The following is an 18,518-nucleotide window of genomic DNA, read 5'->3' as shown; positions in this document are numbered from 1 at the left end:
TGCAAGGATAATTCCAAGTGCAGCACGAAACGAATTTCTAGATAATTGTAGGAATTTTTCTACGAGCAAATTCAGAAGAAGATTTCTGAAATAAGCTCTGTGAAGTGAAATTATTATTCTAATAAAATTCTATAAAGAATTTTTAGTAAATTTTCAACCATGAACACTTTGGAGATGCTTAACTTAAATATTAGACATTTTATACGATAGATGAGGAGATGGAAATATAGAATTGATAGTTCTGGTATACTGCCTATAATCGCATATAAGTCCCATATGGATTTTCGTCAATGTTGAGATAACATCGCTGTCCACTATCAATTGGCATCTACTTTCATATTATGCGATAAAACTAAGAATTTTGATTATGAAAAATGCGAAAACAACATCAAGTCAGTTTGTCCCAGTCAGTCCCATCCTGAAACTCAATTGTCCATAGTTAAAGTTAAAGTTCAGCTTTTCGAATTGCCATATTTTTCACTGATATAACGAAACAAGCACGCTTCATTGCAACTGATTTTTGCTTTAAAAATGATTAATAAATATTATTGGATTTAAAAAATATTTGCAAGGAAATTTCACTTCGTAACTTTGACGGTCATTTTCTCAATGCCTACTTTTTCCATATGGGACTGATATGCGATTATAGGAAGCGTAGTACGGCAGTGTGAAAATTGTAGGTTGAAAGTAGAAAGCCAGCAAAGGGCAATTTTGAGGAAGGTACTAATCGTTTTCTACTTTCTATATACAATTTTCACACTGCCGTACTATAATGGAACTATCAATTATATGCTTTCATTTATCATCTATCGTATAAAATGTTCGCTTTAAGTCTAATATTGACGTTAAGCATATCCAACTATGTAAATCGTTAACTTTTATTGCATGGGTAAAAATTGATTAAATTTCGAGTAAAACTAGTTTAGAGTGTAATGTTTACATTACATAAATTATGGGAGCGTTCGTGGAAAATCCAGGCCATTCTCACAGGTGATTCGCGAAACAGTTTCGAATCGACAATTCGACCGTGTCTCGTGTGGTAAAATCGTTCAAGAAGACCCAGACGACCCAGCGGCGGGCTGGCAGCGGAAGAAAAGCGAAGACGAGCGACCCCGTGAATGCAAGGAAAGTGAGGGATTTCTTCAAGCGCAATCCGAACCTTTCGATCCGGGACGTGGCCAAGAAGGTCAATTCTTCCGTCTGGTAAGGAAGGCGCCTAACCGAACCGATAAACAGAATACGTTGGCCAAATACCGCAGGAAGTTGTACCGCGAGTGGTTGGTGCAGCCGAAATGCATCGTAATGAACGACGAGACGTACATTAAAGCGGACGCCAAGCAGAAGAGAGAGAGGTTCCGGAAGAATAAGGTCGACAAATTTGCCAAGAAGTACTTAGTGTGGCGGGCAATCTCTATGGGTGCGCCAAATTCAGCAAGCCTTACATAACGACCGGCACCATCAACGGCCAAATATATAAAGAAGAATGCCTTCAGAAGCGCCTGCTGTCCTTCCTCCGGTTCCACGAAGGTGACACTCTGTTTTGGCCGGATTTGGCATCGTGCCATTACGCGAAACCGGTGATGGAGTGGTACGAAGCCAATGATGTTGTTTTTGTGCAGCAAAACATTGGCAAATCCGCCAAACTCGCCAGAACTTCACCCAATAGAAAAAATTCTGGGCGATTATGAAGGGCGAGCTCCGGAAAACAAGGAAGGTCTTCAAAAACGACATAGATTTGATGGGTAGCGTCCAAGTTGCGGGCATTTAGCCTAGGAGAGGAGGTTGAATAAACCAACTTTGCAAAAACATAGTTAATATGCGTTTATTTATTCCCTGAGGTTTTCAAAAATATCCGACTTAAAATGAATTTTTGGTGATCATTTTTGTCAGTTACATTTTTTTCGAGTACAGTATTTAATATTATGATCAAATTATCCGCAGTTTTATTTGTTCAACTCCCCCGGCTGGGTGAGAGGTAGAGCATGTCGTGATAACGATGATCAGAGGTCCAACGCTGAAATGTGCCCAGAGAAGCTGAAAGTCTTCGTGGAAGGATTTTCGGTACGACCCATCAAATTGGCCACCTACACCGTACGCAGAGGGAGAGGGAGATAACGTCGAAGTCAACAACGAGGAACTCGTAGCAGTGGCGAAAGGATTGAAGGCGAAGAAAGCTCCCGATCCGGATGAAATCTTCAGTTCCGGATCGTGCTGCTGAAATGCTTGATCAAGGATCTTTTCCCTGATAGGTGAAAGATGCAAATGCTAGTGTTGCTGCCGAAGTCAGGAAAACCACCGGTGGATCCAGCATCGTATAGGCCTACATGTCTGCTGGATACACTCGGAAAACTCTTGGAGAGCATAATCCTAAATAGGCGGACGAAATGCACGGAGAGTGAGCAGGGATTGTCCGAGAGGCAATTCGGACAGTGGTCGAGAGATCCGAGAAGGCGTCCAAACAGAAGTGGAGAGGAGATCGATATTGCGCCGTGATAACGATCGACGTCAAGAATGCGTTCAACAGCACCAGTTGGGAGGCCACCGTCGAAGCGCTGCATAGAATGATGGTCGCTGACTATATGTGCCGGATTCTGAGGAGGTACTTCCAGAACCGGATGCAAGTCTACAAAACAGACATGGGACAGCGATCGATTTGGATCACGGTGGGAGTTCCACAAGGCTCCATCCTTTGTCCAACGCTCTGTAACGGGATGTACAACGGCGTGCTAACGCTGAAGCTGCCCAAACGAGTTGAATCGTTGGCTTTGCGGACGACGACGTCTTGACGGTAACAGGCAGGACGCTGGAAGAAATGGAAATGTTGGCGAGAGGCGATTAAAAATTTATGAAAGCGGAGTTGATGGCCACGTGGTTACAGAAATGAGACTCAGCGGAGAACTATAGGTAGACTCATCGGATAGCTCCGACCTAGGTGAACAGGAAGCATGGAGAGGTAAACTTCCACCTGACGCACTTTATGTTTGTCAGACATGTACCTTGATCGGTACGGACACGCAATCTCTTTCCGGACTGTGCAAATGTAGAAAGAAAGAAATGCTCTATTTATTAATAGAGATGGGCGATCCGCTTCCGAGCTTAGGAACCGCCGCTCATCAGCTCACTGGTAATCACAAATCATAAACCATTCAATCCATCACAGAGGAACGAAAGGCAGCTCTCCACCTCACAGCTCAGCTCTGGATCCGTCAAGCTACTCTTCGGATCCTTTTTTCTCTCGATTCTTCACGATTCAGCTCCGGATTCGGATCGGAATTCTGTTGGATAATTAACTTCAGCAATAAAGTTTGTATGTTGATTGGAATGGAATGCATGAGCAAAGGCGTAACATCGTGTGACACGATGCCAATCATATCATCGCGTGTGATATATGAGTAGTTCTTTCGCATACATGTTTTGCTTTTATTGATATGTTGTTGACACATTTTTTTCCTCTGTTCGGGACACAAAACCACTGCGACCAGTAATTTGATCTATTGTAGCATATCCCGCGTCCTTTGTTTAGTGCAAGTCGTATCACTATTGAGAAATGATGAAAAATTCGATTTTGATACCCTTGTCATTCTTGCCTTCAACGCAAGGAATCGATTCTAGTTGAAAGATCCCATGTCAACATTTCTATAATTTCAATGTGCGCTGAAGAGTTGCTCAAGAGAATCAACTTCCCTTAGTGAGCTGGACGGGAGTGATCCACTCAGTCAGATAAGCTGTTTTGCTCACCTCTATTTATAACCTCATTTCTTTGGTAATTGGCAAAATGTGTGGAATGCATTTTTCCGGAATGCACTATTTCTCAGAATATCATGACATTCGCCTCACTTTTGGTAGATAAAAGATGAAGTGAAGATCTAGTCCGTTGTCAAAGGTTGGTTGATAAACTTTGTTACAAACTTCTTTGTCAATGCTCTTCGACGACTTGAGATGATCTGGGATTCCATTCAGAATAGTGATCGCTCGATTGTTTTCTCATTCCAATTTGTTCCTTTCTCCCAGATTCAGACAACTAGCCGAGTGGCTTGATGATGCTAACATAAAATCTTGAATCAAATGTACGATGTTACTAACACTGACTTATGAATTATTCCATCTTTACTTTCAGTTACAATCTGCATGGCGAGAAAATCAACTACTTCCCGGGCTCGATCACCGATCTGGCCCAGGTGGAAGTCAATTACATTACCATGCCGGGCTGGCTCAAATCGACGGAGAACCTACGTGACTTCAACGAACTCCCGCCGCAGGCACAGGATTACATCCGGATGATAGAGAACGATCTGGGCGTGCCGGTCAAGTGGATCGGCGTCGGCAAGGGTCGTGAGTCGATTATCAATGTTAAGGACTAATATTGCCCCAGTGGTCCGGTCGTTGAGGCCTCTTCGATGTAAGTCCCCGTTGTGTGTTTGTATGTGTGTGTGATAAAATTGAAGAAAGATATCCTAAACCGCTACTTATATATGGGAGCATAGCAATAGGTTTTGTTTTAAGACTTGTTTTTAATATGCAGAAGAAATAGAAAACACCAAAACCAATACCGATGTCCAACATTCGAAAGCATACAATGTTTCAGATCTATGTACCGTGTGGTGACCGTTCAAATCTCATTTATGACCAGCATAATCTTGTACAATTAGTTTCTATAGGAATGTGGCACATACTTTTAGATTATGTTAAAGGTTATTATTGTGAGCATATGAAGAATGACTGCTCATTACGTAACGTAGATACTGAATCTATCTGTTTCAGCCATGTAAGATTAGATTTTGATTTCACATTCGACTTCTGATCATTATGTTTATGTTTTCGAATAAGCGGTTAATGTTGCCCTAGTTCGAGTTTGGGTCTATAATCACCTCCAACATGAAGGAGAATCGTATGTACTTATTTTTCTACAATAATCCACTGATTAAATAGGCAATAGTTTCCTGTAGGCAGCGTTGGAAAAGATCGCGATATTTCACAAAGTTCACCAAGGGAAAAGTTCACGAGTCATAGTGAGTTTTGGTGAACTTTTCCAACACTGACTGTAGGTCGAGCAGAGAATGGAAACAACACGGTATGTGTACGGTAGACGCTTAGATTTGCCTACGGCTTCAAGCACACATTAATCAAGTTCGAAGTCAAGTTTCGAAATTGCATACGTACACAGCTGCTCATAAATTGTAAACAGTTTCGAAACATTGACCTGCTAAAATAACGATGAAGATGCCTGAGCTAAACACCTTAGTTTGGAAGTTGAAAATACTTAACTAACTATTATGAAACGTTATTAGTTTTAGTCCAGTTGACCGCACAAATGGGTTGTAAACCTATTGCGAAAACTCATCAGCTATCCTGAGAAGTAAAACACACAGTTAACTATTGAAACAGATTATAGATAGGATGTACACGAGAATTAATTAAACCAAATCTTGAAGTTTGATAAATGTGAAACAGTGATTAATCGCTCCCAAATTGCGATTCAAGGCGCAATTTTATCAGATATAATAACAAGCCCACATGGCAACACACCATCAGCATGCAAGAACGCTGCGCACGATGTACTTTATATTGATGTTGAGTTCATCAATATTTTTTTTCAGTTTTCCTTAAATGTTTGTTTTTTAACCGGTAGACACCCGTTATGAATCGTATAACATGTTTTTACTTTTCATTCGTTCTGATATGGTAATGTAAATGTTAAACTTATGTTAAGAATTTGTAATATAGTGATTGTACTATTTTACATGTTGTTTTTTCTCCATCGGTAGTGAAATATTACAAATCCTTCTAAACTAGTCCGGGGAACTAGACAATCATTTCCATAAACTCTAAAAATATAACTCTTATTTTGCCGTTCGACATATTCAAAAAAAAAATTAATCGCTACATCCATCGCATAACCTTCCTTGAATAGATATATAATTATACCTGCTTAAAAATAGATTTACGAATAACAATTGGTGAAAGTTCAGACAGCACTCAATTAACAACTGTGGAATCTACATTTAATTGAAAACTGTAAATATTAATGGAATCTCGCGAAAGTCTACCCTATATGTACTGTTCTTAGCAGTGCCCCAAACATGCACTATTGAAATCATTCGATCTTTCTCTAGGAGTTTTTTTTTAGTTTGTCTTATTTTTGAACAAACGAAGCTTCTTAAAATTGCAAAATTCAAGTCCAAATAATACCAAAGTTATCCTCTGCAATTTTGTTCTGTTTCAAGCTTAAAAATCTAACATTTTCTTTGGACACCCTCTAGTCTTCTTCTAAATTGTTTTGACCTTTGCAGAATATACCATAGAAGTTTATCATATCAAAGAACACTTGCCAACTTCTTACCAAACATGTTTAAGAATAACTGCCCGCCAACCATCCGCAACGCGACATTCCGTTGAAGTGCGTCTAAAAACCTAGGCAAAAAAGCAGCTGTCAGAAGTGGGATTCGAACCCACGCCTTCAGAGAAGACTACGACCTGAACGTAGCGCCTTAGACCGCTCGGCCATCCTGACTTGTTCTTTTCAGTGTTCTAACATATAAATAGGTACCGGCGCTAAATTATTATTCATTAAATCGTCCAAAATATATTTCTGCATATCTTTAACGATTCTACGTCAACCCTATGTACAGTACCCTACGATTATCACTATGTACAATTTAAACATGATTACATTTCACGTTGGGCTCCTCCGATCGCTTCCACTGGATCCGGTTGGTGATCCCGACAGGAGCTCCTGTGACAGTCTCACTGTCGTTTCCACGGCGGTTGTCGGTCTAAAGTACGCAAAATGACCTACCGGCGCCAGCGCAGCGGTGCTGGTAGCTAGTGCGCCGCCGCTAATTGGTGACGTCGCGTCGGTGGTACCAAGTGTCGCTTCACGCTTCTCACGTCGATCACGTGCACGACGATTTTGAAACCAGATTTTCACTCGCGTGTTCGTTAGATCCAAGCTGTAGGCCAGCTGGTTGGCTTCTTCCGAGCTCAGGTAGGTGGACACCTTGTACGCATCTTCTAAGGCACTCAGCTGGGTAGGGGTGAACGGAACTCGGGGTAGACGACCGGGTGTTCGCTTCACTGGGCCGGACTTTTGGGGACCTGTATGGAATTGAATAGAACAAGAAAGGATAAAAGTTAGATACATAATTATAACCGACTTTTGTATGGAGCACCCCACTATACATAAAGCAGTTTTCAGACAGGCGGAGCGCGATTTACGGTGATGAAAGAGTGAAAAGTAGTACTTTTGTGTCTCACATACCACTGCCTCAATATACCATTAATGATCAAATTGTTGGATGTGAACACGAACAACCCTTTCAACTTTATGGTAGCTGGGTAAGCAATGGAGAAACTTGAAGGTTTCCAATATTTTGGCAGCCAGATAGCGGCCTTTGTGAGCTTACGAAACATCTGGATATCAAATCAGATTAGTCAACGCGCTAAAATCTGGATTTTCAATTCCAACGTGAAACATATTACTAGGGCCCAGGTCAAGGCAAAAGCAAGCAGCCGCCCTGAACGCAAGTCTGTCACGTTACGTCTACACAGGCAACCATGCATATCGAAGTTATTTTTTAGGGCATCTACAATGAAATTACTTTGTAAGCGAATCAATTTGACATCATATACGACTTAATCTGTAATAACAAATCCAGTTTGACAAGTAGCAGAAAATTTTGGGTTTAATCCCAAGGTTATTTAAAATAAAATAATAACGTTAGTGTCACCCGAGGAAGCCGACTGGAACGCCTTCAGGGAGAAATCCGACACTCTCTTTCAGCAACGCGAACCGAACGACATTTCCAGCTTCACGGAAGTACTCTACGACGCTGCAACACTATCCATTCCAAGGACTAGTAGCGTACCCGGGCGAAAAGCCCTACGTTGGTGGAACGAGGATACCAAATGTGCGGTAAAAGCGCGACGCAAAGCCTTACGCCGGCTTAAGCGCCTAGCCTTAGACGATCCTGGTAGGGAGGAAGTGCTGAAGGTCTACCGAGAACGCCATCTCTTGTGCAGACAGGTGATCCGTGACGCAAAGCGATCCAGCTGGATGGATTTCCTGGATTCAATCGACGAATCCCAATCGTCGAGTGACTTGTGGAATCGCGTCAACGCTCTGAGTGGCAAGCGGCGGTCTACTCCACCTACTATCCAAGCTCATGGCACCACGATCTCAGAACCGAAGGACATCGCTGACAATTTAGGGAACTATTTTGCCGGCCTGTCCGCTGTCAGTGGCTACGACAGCGATTTCGTCCAGCGCGTCAAACCTTCCACAAGCAGCATTCGTGACCTGCGAATTCCACCCGATGTCCCTTCCCTCCAGATCAACGATGCTCTTACCTTCCGGGAGCTTCAGTTTGCCCTCGGCAGCAGTACTGGTAAATCTGCCGGGCCGGACGAGATTGGACACCCGGTGTTAAAAAACCTCTCCCTCTACGGAAAAACGAGGCTACTCGCCCTCTTCAACGACCTATGGCTCACTGACTCGTATCCGGACCTCTGGAAACAAAGCCTGGTAGTGCCTATTCCGAAGAACAACGCGGCGAGTGGAGAAGCCTCCTCCTTTAGGCCGATTGCGCTCACTTGCTGCGCGGCAAAAGTGATGGAGAGAATGGTAAATCGTCGACTTAGGCAGCTCCTGGAGTCTAACAGTCTCCTTGACGAACGGCAGCATGCATTCCGGCAAGGACATGGCTCCTCCACTTACTTTGCAGCCCTCGGGAATGTACTCAAGGAAGCCCAGGACAACGGTCACCATGCGGAGTTAGTATCCCTTGATATATCAAAGGCGTTCAACAGGACGTGGACGCCTGGCGTCATCAGGCAGCTCATCGGCTGGGGCCTGAAAGGCCACATCACGCACTTTGTACGGAATTTCCTCCTTGATCGTACCTTCCAGGTGACTGTCGGGAACACTCGGTCGGATCCGTTCCCCGAGGAAACTGGAGTGCCCCAGGGGTGCTCAGCCGACTGCCCAAGAACGTGCACGTAATCGTCTATGCCGATGACATACTCATCGTCGTAACGGGACGAACGACTAAACGGACCAGGAATATTGCCCAAGCAGCTGTCTCCGCCGTCAGCAGGTGGGCGCTTTCTGTTGGTTTCCAGCTCTCCGCTCCAAAGAGTGTACGGTGCCATATCTGCCACTCGGGCCATCTGATTCGGGAACCACCGATCACCATCCAGGACCATCCAATTCCGCTTAAGAAAACAGTACGTGTTCTGGGGGTAGTTCTCGACCGGCACTTCAGATTGGTGAAAGAAAACTGTCGTAGCCGCATCAACATCGTCAGGACAATCTCCCGCCCACACCGCTCCAGTAACCGTGAGATCCGCCTTCGTGTCGCCCGGGCTGTTATCGACAGTCGACTTTTCTACGGCATTGAAATTACATGCTTAGCCACCGAGAAGCTGAACCGCATCCTCGCTCCGGTATACAATACCTACGTACGCATCGTATCCGGCCTTCTACCTTCCACGCCTGCAGACGCTGCTTGTGCGGAAATCGGAGTCCTCCCTTTCCGCTATCGATCTGCTGCAGCTACTGCTACGAAAGCCACTGCCCTTGCTGCTAAGACATCCGGGAATGATAGGGTCTTTCTTCTCAACGAGGGGAACAGAGCCCTCCGCACTGCAGCCAACCTTGACCTCCCCCCGGTGGCCAGGGTCCACTGGCATGGAGAGAAAAGTTGGCGATCTAACGTTATCAAAATAGATAAGCGGATTAAGAGAGGATTCCAAGCCGGAGATAACTCTGTAGCGTTGAGGCGTTCAGTTGCAGAACTTCTTGGGTCGGTCTATCCGGGGCACGTTCATCGCTTTACGGACGGATCGCGATCACGGGCTGAAGTGGGACTCGGAGTGGCAGGACCAAACTCCGCAACAAGTCAAAGTCTACAGGAGGAGTGTTCCGTTTTTTCCGCAGAAGCCGCTGCTATTCTTGATGCAGCCATCACTCCTGCAGATCAACCGATCCTTGTGCTAACGGACTCACACAGCGTCATCCAGGCGCTGGAAGCCGAAGCCCCGCGCCACCCCTGGATACAAGCCATTACACGATATGCCCCACCCTCAACCGTTTTTACGTGGATTCCCGGGCACTGCGGTGTTCCTGGAAATGAGGCTGCGGACAGGCTGGCGGGATCCGGTCCATCTGGTCCCGCTTCACCAGGAACGTACCACTCCTATACGTCAAGCGTTGGATCGCGAATATTATCATGGAAGCCTGGCAGGAGGAATGGTTTCAGTCGCGGACCACTTTCCTGAGAAAGATCAAAGATACCGTACGACCCTGGCTAGACAGCCACAAGTACAAGGACCAACGGATCATTTCAAGACTCCGGACCGGCCATGCGAGGATTTCCCACAATTTTGGTGGGACACCCTTCCACAAGGTTTGTCCAATCTGCAGAATCCCTGCCTCGGTGGAACACGTGCTGTGTGTCTGCCCAGAGTTTCAAAGGCTACACGAACAACACCGACTCCCAGAGAACATCAGGGAACTACTTGGCAAGTACGCTTGAAGGACGCCCACCTGTACAACCAAATCTAGCACTCTCGTCGTTGGCTGCGCTGTCCGTGTTCTTCCACCTTCCTATTTTCCTGCCGTCGGGGTATCTCTGCCGGACTGGGACACTGTCTCTTACGGTGGAGCTCTACCTTGTTCGCGCATCCATTCCTCACCACAGTCCCGATGTAACTCCTATTTTACATTAAGTTTTTTTCTTTAAATGTTGTTTCAGAGCCAGTTTTACGTTACGTTAATGTTAGCCTGAAACGTTTCCTTAGAGGCAGGCCCTAAGCCTGACCTTCTACTATCAAATGTGATGAACTAGCCTACGGCTAAAAATCACAAAAATAAAGAAAAAAAAAATAGTGTCACCGTCATTGAAACCGCCGTCGGGGTTAAACGGTTAAAATAACAACTCGAACATCAGTGATCTATTGGTAATCGTTTTTGCTTACTGAGCAGAAAATCATGCGTTCATTCCTAAAGCCATTCTATCAAATGATCACATCATTTACAATGGTGAATCCCGATCAATTACCTTTCCTACTAACACAAACTTCTTTCCCTTCTTAGATGTAAAGATGCTATACTCGCTCTTTAGCAGCAACGTATATCAAACTAATATTCCTTCCTTTCCCCTGACGACTGTAACGACGTGGCCGGCGCCGTTATTGATGTTTAAAGTACAGATTCACCAGAATTTGCACACTGAGAATTGGTTACTAATCCCAAGCCCCACCCATTTGGTTATGTTATAGGCGATGAAATTCATTCTTGTATGTGATTTGGACTAAATCTATAGCATTCTACGATTCTATCTGTACATTGTTATAAGACTTCTGGTTGTTTAAACCCAGACAACCAGAATATATGCGTATCAAAGTTGCTTTTGCGATATGCGAAAATGTATACGAAGAAATAAGTCGTATATAATGCACAAAAATGGTTTATACTGCCTAGAATCAGTCCCACATGAAAAACTAACAAACCGAGAAAACAGCGATGAAAGGTGAAATCATTTTAATCGTTTCACAGCCTGTTTCGCATGTTTTTTTTTTAATTATTAAAATCACGTTATACTATGAGAAGTAATGTTTTTGATACTATTAGGTGAAATAAATTTAAAATTTAATCGATTGTAGAGAACAAAAAATATCGATGGGACGAAAATATCGACGCTTTTAGTTTGCTGTCGGCGTTCGTTGTTTTAATACAGTCGAAAATAAAATCTGTCGCGTTCATCTTCTGTGTAAAAGAAGTTATTTCTGGGTTGTCTGCAATGTCTGCTTTGGGAATGATAAAAACTTACGGGTACGGTGAAAGTTCAGATGAAGAGTGTCCAGGATTCGATCTTGGAGTTAGGGACAGTGAGTGGTTTTCGCGTTACGCGCATGAGACTTTGCAACGGTCTTTTTTCGAATCTTCTCCATTGGTGATGCAAGAAAAGATCCCCAGCAACGATTCAGTGTCACAAAACCGGTGTTCACCGAAGTACGTTCATGATTCGGACGACAGCTTTTTTTTAGATGGACAGAGATATCGAGCCAAATTGGTCTCCAAAGATGACAGGATCGACACCAACAATTTTTTTTTGAACACTGGATGCTTCAGAGCAAAAATGTTTCATACGAGCAAGGGTCCAGCGCAAAGCCGTGGAAAGACGTACCCGACATCGTTTCACCGATGCTCAGGAAGTGTCACTCGTATGATTTTCACATTCGAGCTGTGGCAAGTGACGAATCGCCGACCGTGTGTAGAAAGTACGTTGGGCTACGGGGAACATTGCGGGTAAGTTTTCTTTGATCATAGAATTAATACGTTAAACCTATTGTTTGTTTTGAGCTTATTACAGAAATATTATCTACCGATTCGTTGATGCTGACGACGATTATGCTCTATCGAAGGCTCCCAAGCGAGGACAGTACTGCGAACAGGAAAACGAGATTCAGTCAGAGCGCATATCGATAAATACAAACCGACCACATATCACATTATCGACGTGCTCATGCTCCAAATCGGCTGTATTTGCAATCGGATTTAACCAAAACGGTCATGTACCAAAATTACCAGGCAACTCACGAGATCGGTGTCAGCTATTAATTTTACGGGCGTATCCTGAAGGATATGAAAATATCGATGGTAAAACTTGGACACGAGCAATGCGAAACATGTGTTTCGGCACTTCAACATCAGAAAACTTCCGGACATACTACCGAGGCTCCACCATCAAACGACTATTGTGCCACATGTAATCAAAACAGTGAACATCTTCAGCTAGCCAAAGCATCCCGTGCGAAGTACCGTTATGGTGATGGCGGTTGATTTGCAAAAGGTATTTCTAATGAATAATTATAGGTGGTTGTGATTGTGAACTTACGCTAACCATTGTTTCCCCTTTAAATAGGTCCCCGTCTAGATGGATTGAAGACAGTTGTGTTCTCACAATATCTCTAATAGCCTTCAATGAAACCTTCGCTCCTGTCGGGAAGTACATGCAGACCAATTCCTGATCTGGCATGTGTGTGGAATGAAGCTGTGAGCGACCGATCGTCTAACGACCTAGCTGGATGTTTTCATAATCAAATTGGAATCTTTTCCTTTACCTCATCCTTCATATACATTCCAAAAATGTTGAGATAAAGGAGTTGATTTCAAAATTTTTTTAATCAGGACACACCTTCATGGCAGCAGACAACTTCTACGTCGCAGTTAAAGTTGCAATGTGCGATTTGAAAAGCTGTAAGATATTAACAGCCAAGTAGAGACTGGTTTCAGTGAAGCACTTCAACCTGGAGGAACATTTGATAAAGAGAAGTCAACCCACACACTTAATCTAGCTCGGTAAAATCTCCAACAGCCGATTACCTCGGCATTTAAAATGTTATTTGTTAGCTGAGTCTCGGTAATTGTTTTACTGAATACCAGCAAAATAAATTGCAGAATCACTCGGCTGTTGGAATCTCGGCGAAAATTTTTAAATGTGCAGAGGAATTGACCTGGACAGAAAAGCTACATTGCTGAAAACTATTTTGCCATTGGTAGAGGAAGGAAAAAAACCGTTTTGGGAAGAGTTACCTGAAGTCCATGGAAAACAGGACGGCTATTTTTTTTTTCATTGCCATTATTATTTTTCCTTTGTTTTCATTCAATATTATGTATTAAACAGCACGAAAATAAGAATCCATACTAAAAATACTTGCTAAATGCCTTTGGTTTTTTTTATACATTTGTCATAATGGGACTGATATGCGATTACTTTTAAGATGGGACTAACATACCTCATCTATTTTTCCTATTATTTCAGAACAAACAACTCGATTTTATACTATGTAGATGAAGAATAATAAAAATTAGGCCCATTAGTGCACGTATCTCAAAATCGTCGAAAAGTCATATGGGACTGATATGCGAATCTAGGCAGTATAGAAAAATGGAAAATAATCACCGAACTCAGTTATATTGAAGATGTGCCAAATAGTCAGACTCGTGTCCTACTACCTTTTCAAATGTTTGGAAGATAATTAATTGGTAGAACATAAATTCGCATAAATGTTCTATAAAGCACAAATGAACTTTAATATGTAAAATTAAGTCGTCGTCGGTGCCGGGTTTGAATGGTTAGAACAGCTCGAGTTATATGAGGGGCTCGGTGACCTTAGAGCGAGCGTTTTTGCTTACTGAGCAGAACATAATGAGTCTAATCTCAGGCCCATCCACATTCAAGATGGGTCAATCGTTTTATTTGTTAATATGACTACACGATAATAATAGCAACTCGATAATTAAAAAGGAGCTCGTTTGCCTAGTGGTAAACGTTTTTGCTCACTGAGCAGAAGACCGTGGGTGCAATCCAAAGCTCCTTCGCGTTATATTATTGTTAGGGCATCAATTCAGCTTATCGTTTACCAGAACTAACCCTGCTGCAAACCCAACCCACTTACCCAACATCCCAGTGATTCTTCGTGGAAGTGCAGAGGATTCCTCGGTTTCCATCAAAGCGAATGTCACGTCAACACATTCCTAGCCATTAATTTCTTGACCTGCATTCGGGCGCGGCCGGCGCTGGTATTGCCTAGTTTGAGATCACCGGTGTTTACACATTGAGGATGAATTTTAGTCACAAGCATCGTATGATTTCATTTGACATCATATACACATTAATTCAGACCTCCACTGTTCGTTAATTAAAAAATAAAAATGTATTTCGAACTTGTACAGCTGACTTGACAGTTAATGATAAAAAATAAAGTTTATTGATTTCTTACGTCACCTGTGTTCAATATAATAGCAGCGCATGCCGATTTCCATACAAAGTGCTCAACTTTGATAAGTTGTAACTTTGTTCTCCTAAGATCAATTGAGCTGAAAGGTAAAATTTTGTTCAAAATAATAACAGTACTAATAATTTTCATTTCAGCTCAATTTTGAGGTTTTAAATTTTACATTTCTCAAAATTCTAGCAATCCCCACCCTATTAAAAAATGTACATAATAGTTAAAAATGTTTAAATATTTGCAGTACCTACAAATTCAAATCAAAAATTGCTATTATTTTGAACAATTTTACCTAGCGTCTCTTTTTCCAACAGGTGCTTCCAAAAATTTGGTATTTTGTAATAGTAAAATTGAACATATTTGTAGTTCTGTGGCGAACGTTTCAGCTCAATTGATTACATCAAAGTTACATCATGTCAAAGTTGACCATACAAAATTGTATGAAAATCGGCATGCGCTGCTATTATATTGAATACAACCGTACGTGTAACGGTCATTTGAAAGTTAGGGACACATGATTTCATCTGTTCAAAAACCCGATAAAAATCGGTGATCTAAATTCAGTGTGTACGATTTAATCTGTAATAACAAAAACAGTTTGACAAGCCGATTTTATCCGATTTAATTTGTAATGTTGTATGATACAAAAATGACTCATCGTATGTAAATCGTAGTAAATATGTGATTCTAGAAGCACTTCGGATTCAAAAAGTGTATTTCTAGATAAAAATTTACCTGCATTGATCGATTCTCTTCATCGACTTTCTCTTTCGTTAATAACTCAGGTGCAAAATCTTTCCCTGTTGTATCTGACGATTTGGACACTAGATAAGAACCTCCTTTATCGAACTATGTGGTAAAAAAGCGTGAAATCTGTGTGCATACCGAAATCTGTGTGCAAGTCGATGAAGAGATTCGATCAAAGTACACACTTAAGTTTTTTTCTACCGAGCTCGGCTGTGCCAATCTCGGCAAAATAAGTTTCACTGAGATCTCAGCAAAAGTGACATTTGATAGCTGAGTCTCGGATAATGCTTAGCTGAATCTCAGTAAAACTTATTTTGCCGAGATTTGCACAGCCGAGCTCGGTAGAAAAGATCTTTTGAAATGTTCATCGAGATTTGTTTATCACGATTGCTTACTTCAAACGAAGAAAACACCAGTGAGGGGTTGTTCATCAACTACCCCCTCCCCCTGCGTAGACAATTCTATACAGAGCTGGAAAAAGGGCCAATCTACTCTTGATCGACTTTCTCTTTCGTTAATAACTTAGCTGCAAAACTTTTCCCTGTTGTATTTGACGATTTGGACGATAGACAAAAACCTCCTTTATCATGCTATATGGCAAAAATAGCACGAAAACTGTTTGTATAGCCGTGTTTATCAAAAGAGAAAGTCGATGAAGATAATCGATCAAAGCAGATAGGCCCTTTTTCCAACTCTGTATAGAATTGTCCATACACAATTTTTAAAATTGGTATGGGCCGTGGATAATTGCCAACGTAAAACTCTCATTCATTTTTTCGTCAATGACAAAGATTCACCTGTAACAAAAAGTCTAATTTCGTGCATTCTTTTTCACATTATTGATATCCAGGCAGTTAATGCTTATTCACTTTGACGGCTCCACGGATTTGTTTTGCTTAATACATTTTATTATTTCGTTTCAAATTTAGCTAATAACAAAAACTGCTCATGTTCGTCACTGACAATGGACATGATTTCCCTTAAAGATCATTTTGAGTTCAAGTGAATGACGAAAGCTGTATGGTATGGTCGAAATGTTGTAGCACTGCGTCTATGGCCAAGGAAGTAAACCAACCAGAAAAATTTTCTAGATTGAACCGGGAATCGAACTCAGGCTTGGTAATCACCCACATTCTAGTTTTCTTTAGAAACGTTTTTCAAAAAAAAAATTGTGTATGAAACCGAACGAAAACAAGAATATGGGTGAATACCGTGCCTTCGGTTTTACTACTTAAAATTGTTCCATGCTGGAAAGTTATCCAATTTTGAAAAGATTTACTTGGAACCATTATGTATTACTACCGTTGCCCGATCTAGAAATTAACGGCGATCGAGATCACCTCTCCTCATGATGTAACAATGGAATCGAAAAGGAATCTCACGTGGCAACTTTGGTGGTCGATAGCGCGTGTAGTACAGCCAATCGAAACTTGGCATACAATTCTGCAGATAGTTCGTTGCATGATTGCTTTCGGTCCTCTGCAAACTGTCCACAATAATTTCCTCCTCGTCATCCGACACTATTTGCTCATCACTATCACTGTGGCTGTGCGACGTGTTCGAGGAACAGGAAAATGTATCCAACTTCCGACGTTTTTCGTACTTTTCTCCAGCTTTGGTCAAAATGTGCTCTATACTAAAATCACTTTGTCTCAATTGAGCCATATTTTTGCAATTCGTCGTCATCTCTTGGTGTCCCTATATTCACTGAACAAATTCCCGACACGCACTAACCGGGACACGCATCTTTGTACATGTTTTTATCCGACGCTCATCTTTGATCCTTCCAACTCCTGCGTTTTAAAGCATCAACCTATCAGTTGCATCCTTTTTCAACCAGTGCGTCTCCTTTTTTCATCCTTGTCCGTCCTTTTTCGTCAGATCTATTGCCATGACTAGAAAGCAGCATGATACCCCTCAGGAAAAAAGGAACAGTAGCAAACACATGCTTTGGAAACAGGAACCCACCCTTCCATCTGTGGTCGTATTTGTTTGGAAATTAAATTTTAATACAAATATTTACGGAAGCATCTTCACCACGTGTGAGTGCGCACCGCTTATCCTAATGCCGCAAAGGACCTATTTGGCGAATGCGTTTGGCATTGTCAGTCGCAGTGATGGATGATGAGAGAAAATGAGGGAATAAGTTGATGATCATAGCCGAAAAGGACATTAGCAAACACGGTGGCAAATGCGGAATGATTGAAAAAATAACATAGGGTAGCGAAACTCCTCCTCCTTTTCCCTTAAAAGAAGGAAGAATAATGACGAAAGAAGAAAAACCAAGATGAAGTTGATAGCTCTGCTTCATGTGCGAGACAAGAGGGCCTTGAAGGATAATAATTACTGCTCAAGTGGAGGGTTTTAAACGTAACTAGGATTATTGCGGAACAGGAAAATTTTGTCATCAAGGACGTGCTGCTGTTTTTGGACTTTATTAAAGTAGTGCTATTGCTATGCTATACCGTTTCGAAGGTGACCACAGCTGCTGCAGTTGATTGTTGTTTTCTTGTGACCATCTTCGATTAAGTAGGATGATATGCCATGATGGGATGTCACAGATACTTCTTTTGTGAATGGTTCGATATTATGGCGGTCTCACTGATCGAGCAATGATGTAATTATTTGATTATACACGGTGTTAGATTTCTATCGTTGGTAGTTCCTTAACCTCAACATATATTTGTGCACATTTTCTTCATATTTTTTTTCATTTTACTTAAATGTCCCAACTGGAACATTTTGCCAGTCTTTGAACACTTCCACAGTTGTTAATTGAAAACTTCATGTGGTGTTTACATATGCGCTGGTTCACTGCCGCTAGTGTTCTAGAACTACTGTACTAAAAAGTAAACAGGGTTTAAGCAGCTGCCAGCATGAGATGTCAGGAACAGCTGAACTCCGTGCTAGTTGGTTGAGCTGGTGGAGCTAGTCAACTAGCCGCGGAGCGGTGCATGAATTACAGCAGTATGAAAGAG

The 18,518-nt window shown here is 42.1% G+C and overlaps 2 protein-coding genes and 1 non-coding gene across 4 annotated transcripts in view; 1 reads left to right on the top strand and 2 right to left on the bottom strand.

Annotated features, from left to right (window-relative positions):
• AdSS (adenylosuccinate synthetase) overlaps nucleotides 1–5,740 on the top strand; it is a 50,952-nt gene extending 45,212 nt beyond the window's left edge. The window contains exons 8-9 of one of the 2 annotated variants that reach the window (XR_010518401.1): nucleotides 4,118–4,946; nucleotides 5,046–5,740. Coding sequence is in view for 1 of the 2 variants with exons in the window: in XM_065232725.1 (XP_065088797.1) it covers nucleotides 4,118–4,361 (244 nt within the window). In the remaining variant the exon portion in view is untranslated. Of the gene's footprint in view, nucleotides 1–4,117 lie in introns of both variants that reach the window. The other variant, XM_065232725.1, reaches the window with a different exon arrangement.
• A 688-nt stretch (nucleotides 5,741–6,428) lies between these two features.
• Nucleotides 6,429–6,511, bottom strand: TRNAL-CAG (transfer RNA leucine (anticodon CAG)). Its single transcript has one exon. It is a non-coding gene; the product is annotated as a tRNA-Leu (tRNA).
• Nucleotides 6,512–6,666: 155 nt separating this feature from the next.
• LOC135710218 (homeobox expressed in ES cells 1-B) lies at nucleotides 6,667–17,448 on the bottom strand. The gene is made up of 2 exons (XM_065232739.1): nucleotides 16,923–17,448; nucleotides 6,667–7,095 (listed from the first exon to the last, which is right to left on the bottom strand). Exons 1-2 carry the CDS (start codon nucleotides 17,224–17,226, stop codon nucleotides 6,674–6,676), a joined length of 726 nt encoding a protein of 241 aa, XP_065088811.1. The 5' UTR covers nucleotides 17,227–17,448; the 3' UTR covers nucleotides 6,667–6,673.
• Between the last annotated feature and the right edge of the window lie 1,070 nt (nucleotides 17,449–18,518).

This window comes from Ochlerotatus camptorhynchus, unplaced genomic scaffold (assembly GCF_037179485.1).
Source record: "Ochlerotatus camptorhynchus isolate MF236.1 unplaced genomic scaffold, CSIRO-AGI_Acam_v1.1 ptg000371l, whole genome shotgun sequence".
Lineage (NCBI taxonomy): Eukaryota > Metazoa > Arthropoda > Insecta > Diptera > Culicidae > Ochlerotatus > Ochlerotatus camptorhynchus.
The sequence above is the reverse complement of the archived record's forward strand: the minus strand, read 5'-3'. Positions and strand labels throughout refer to the sequence as shown.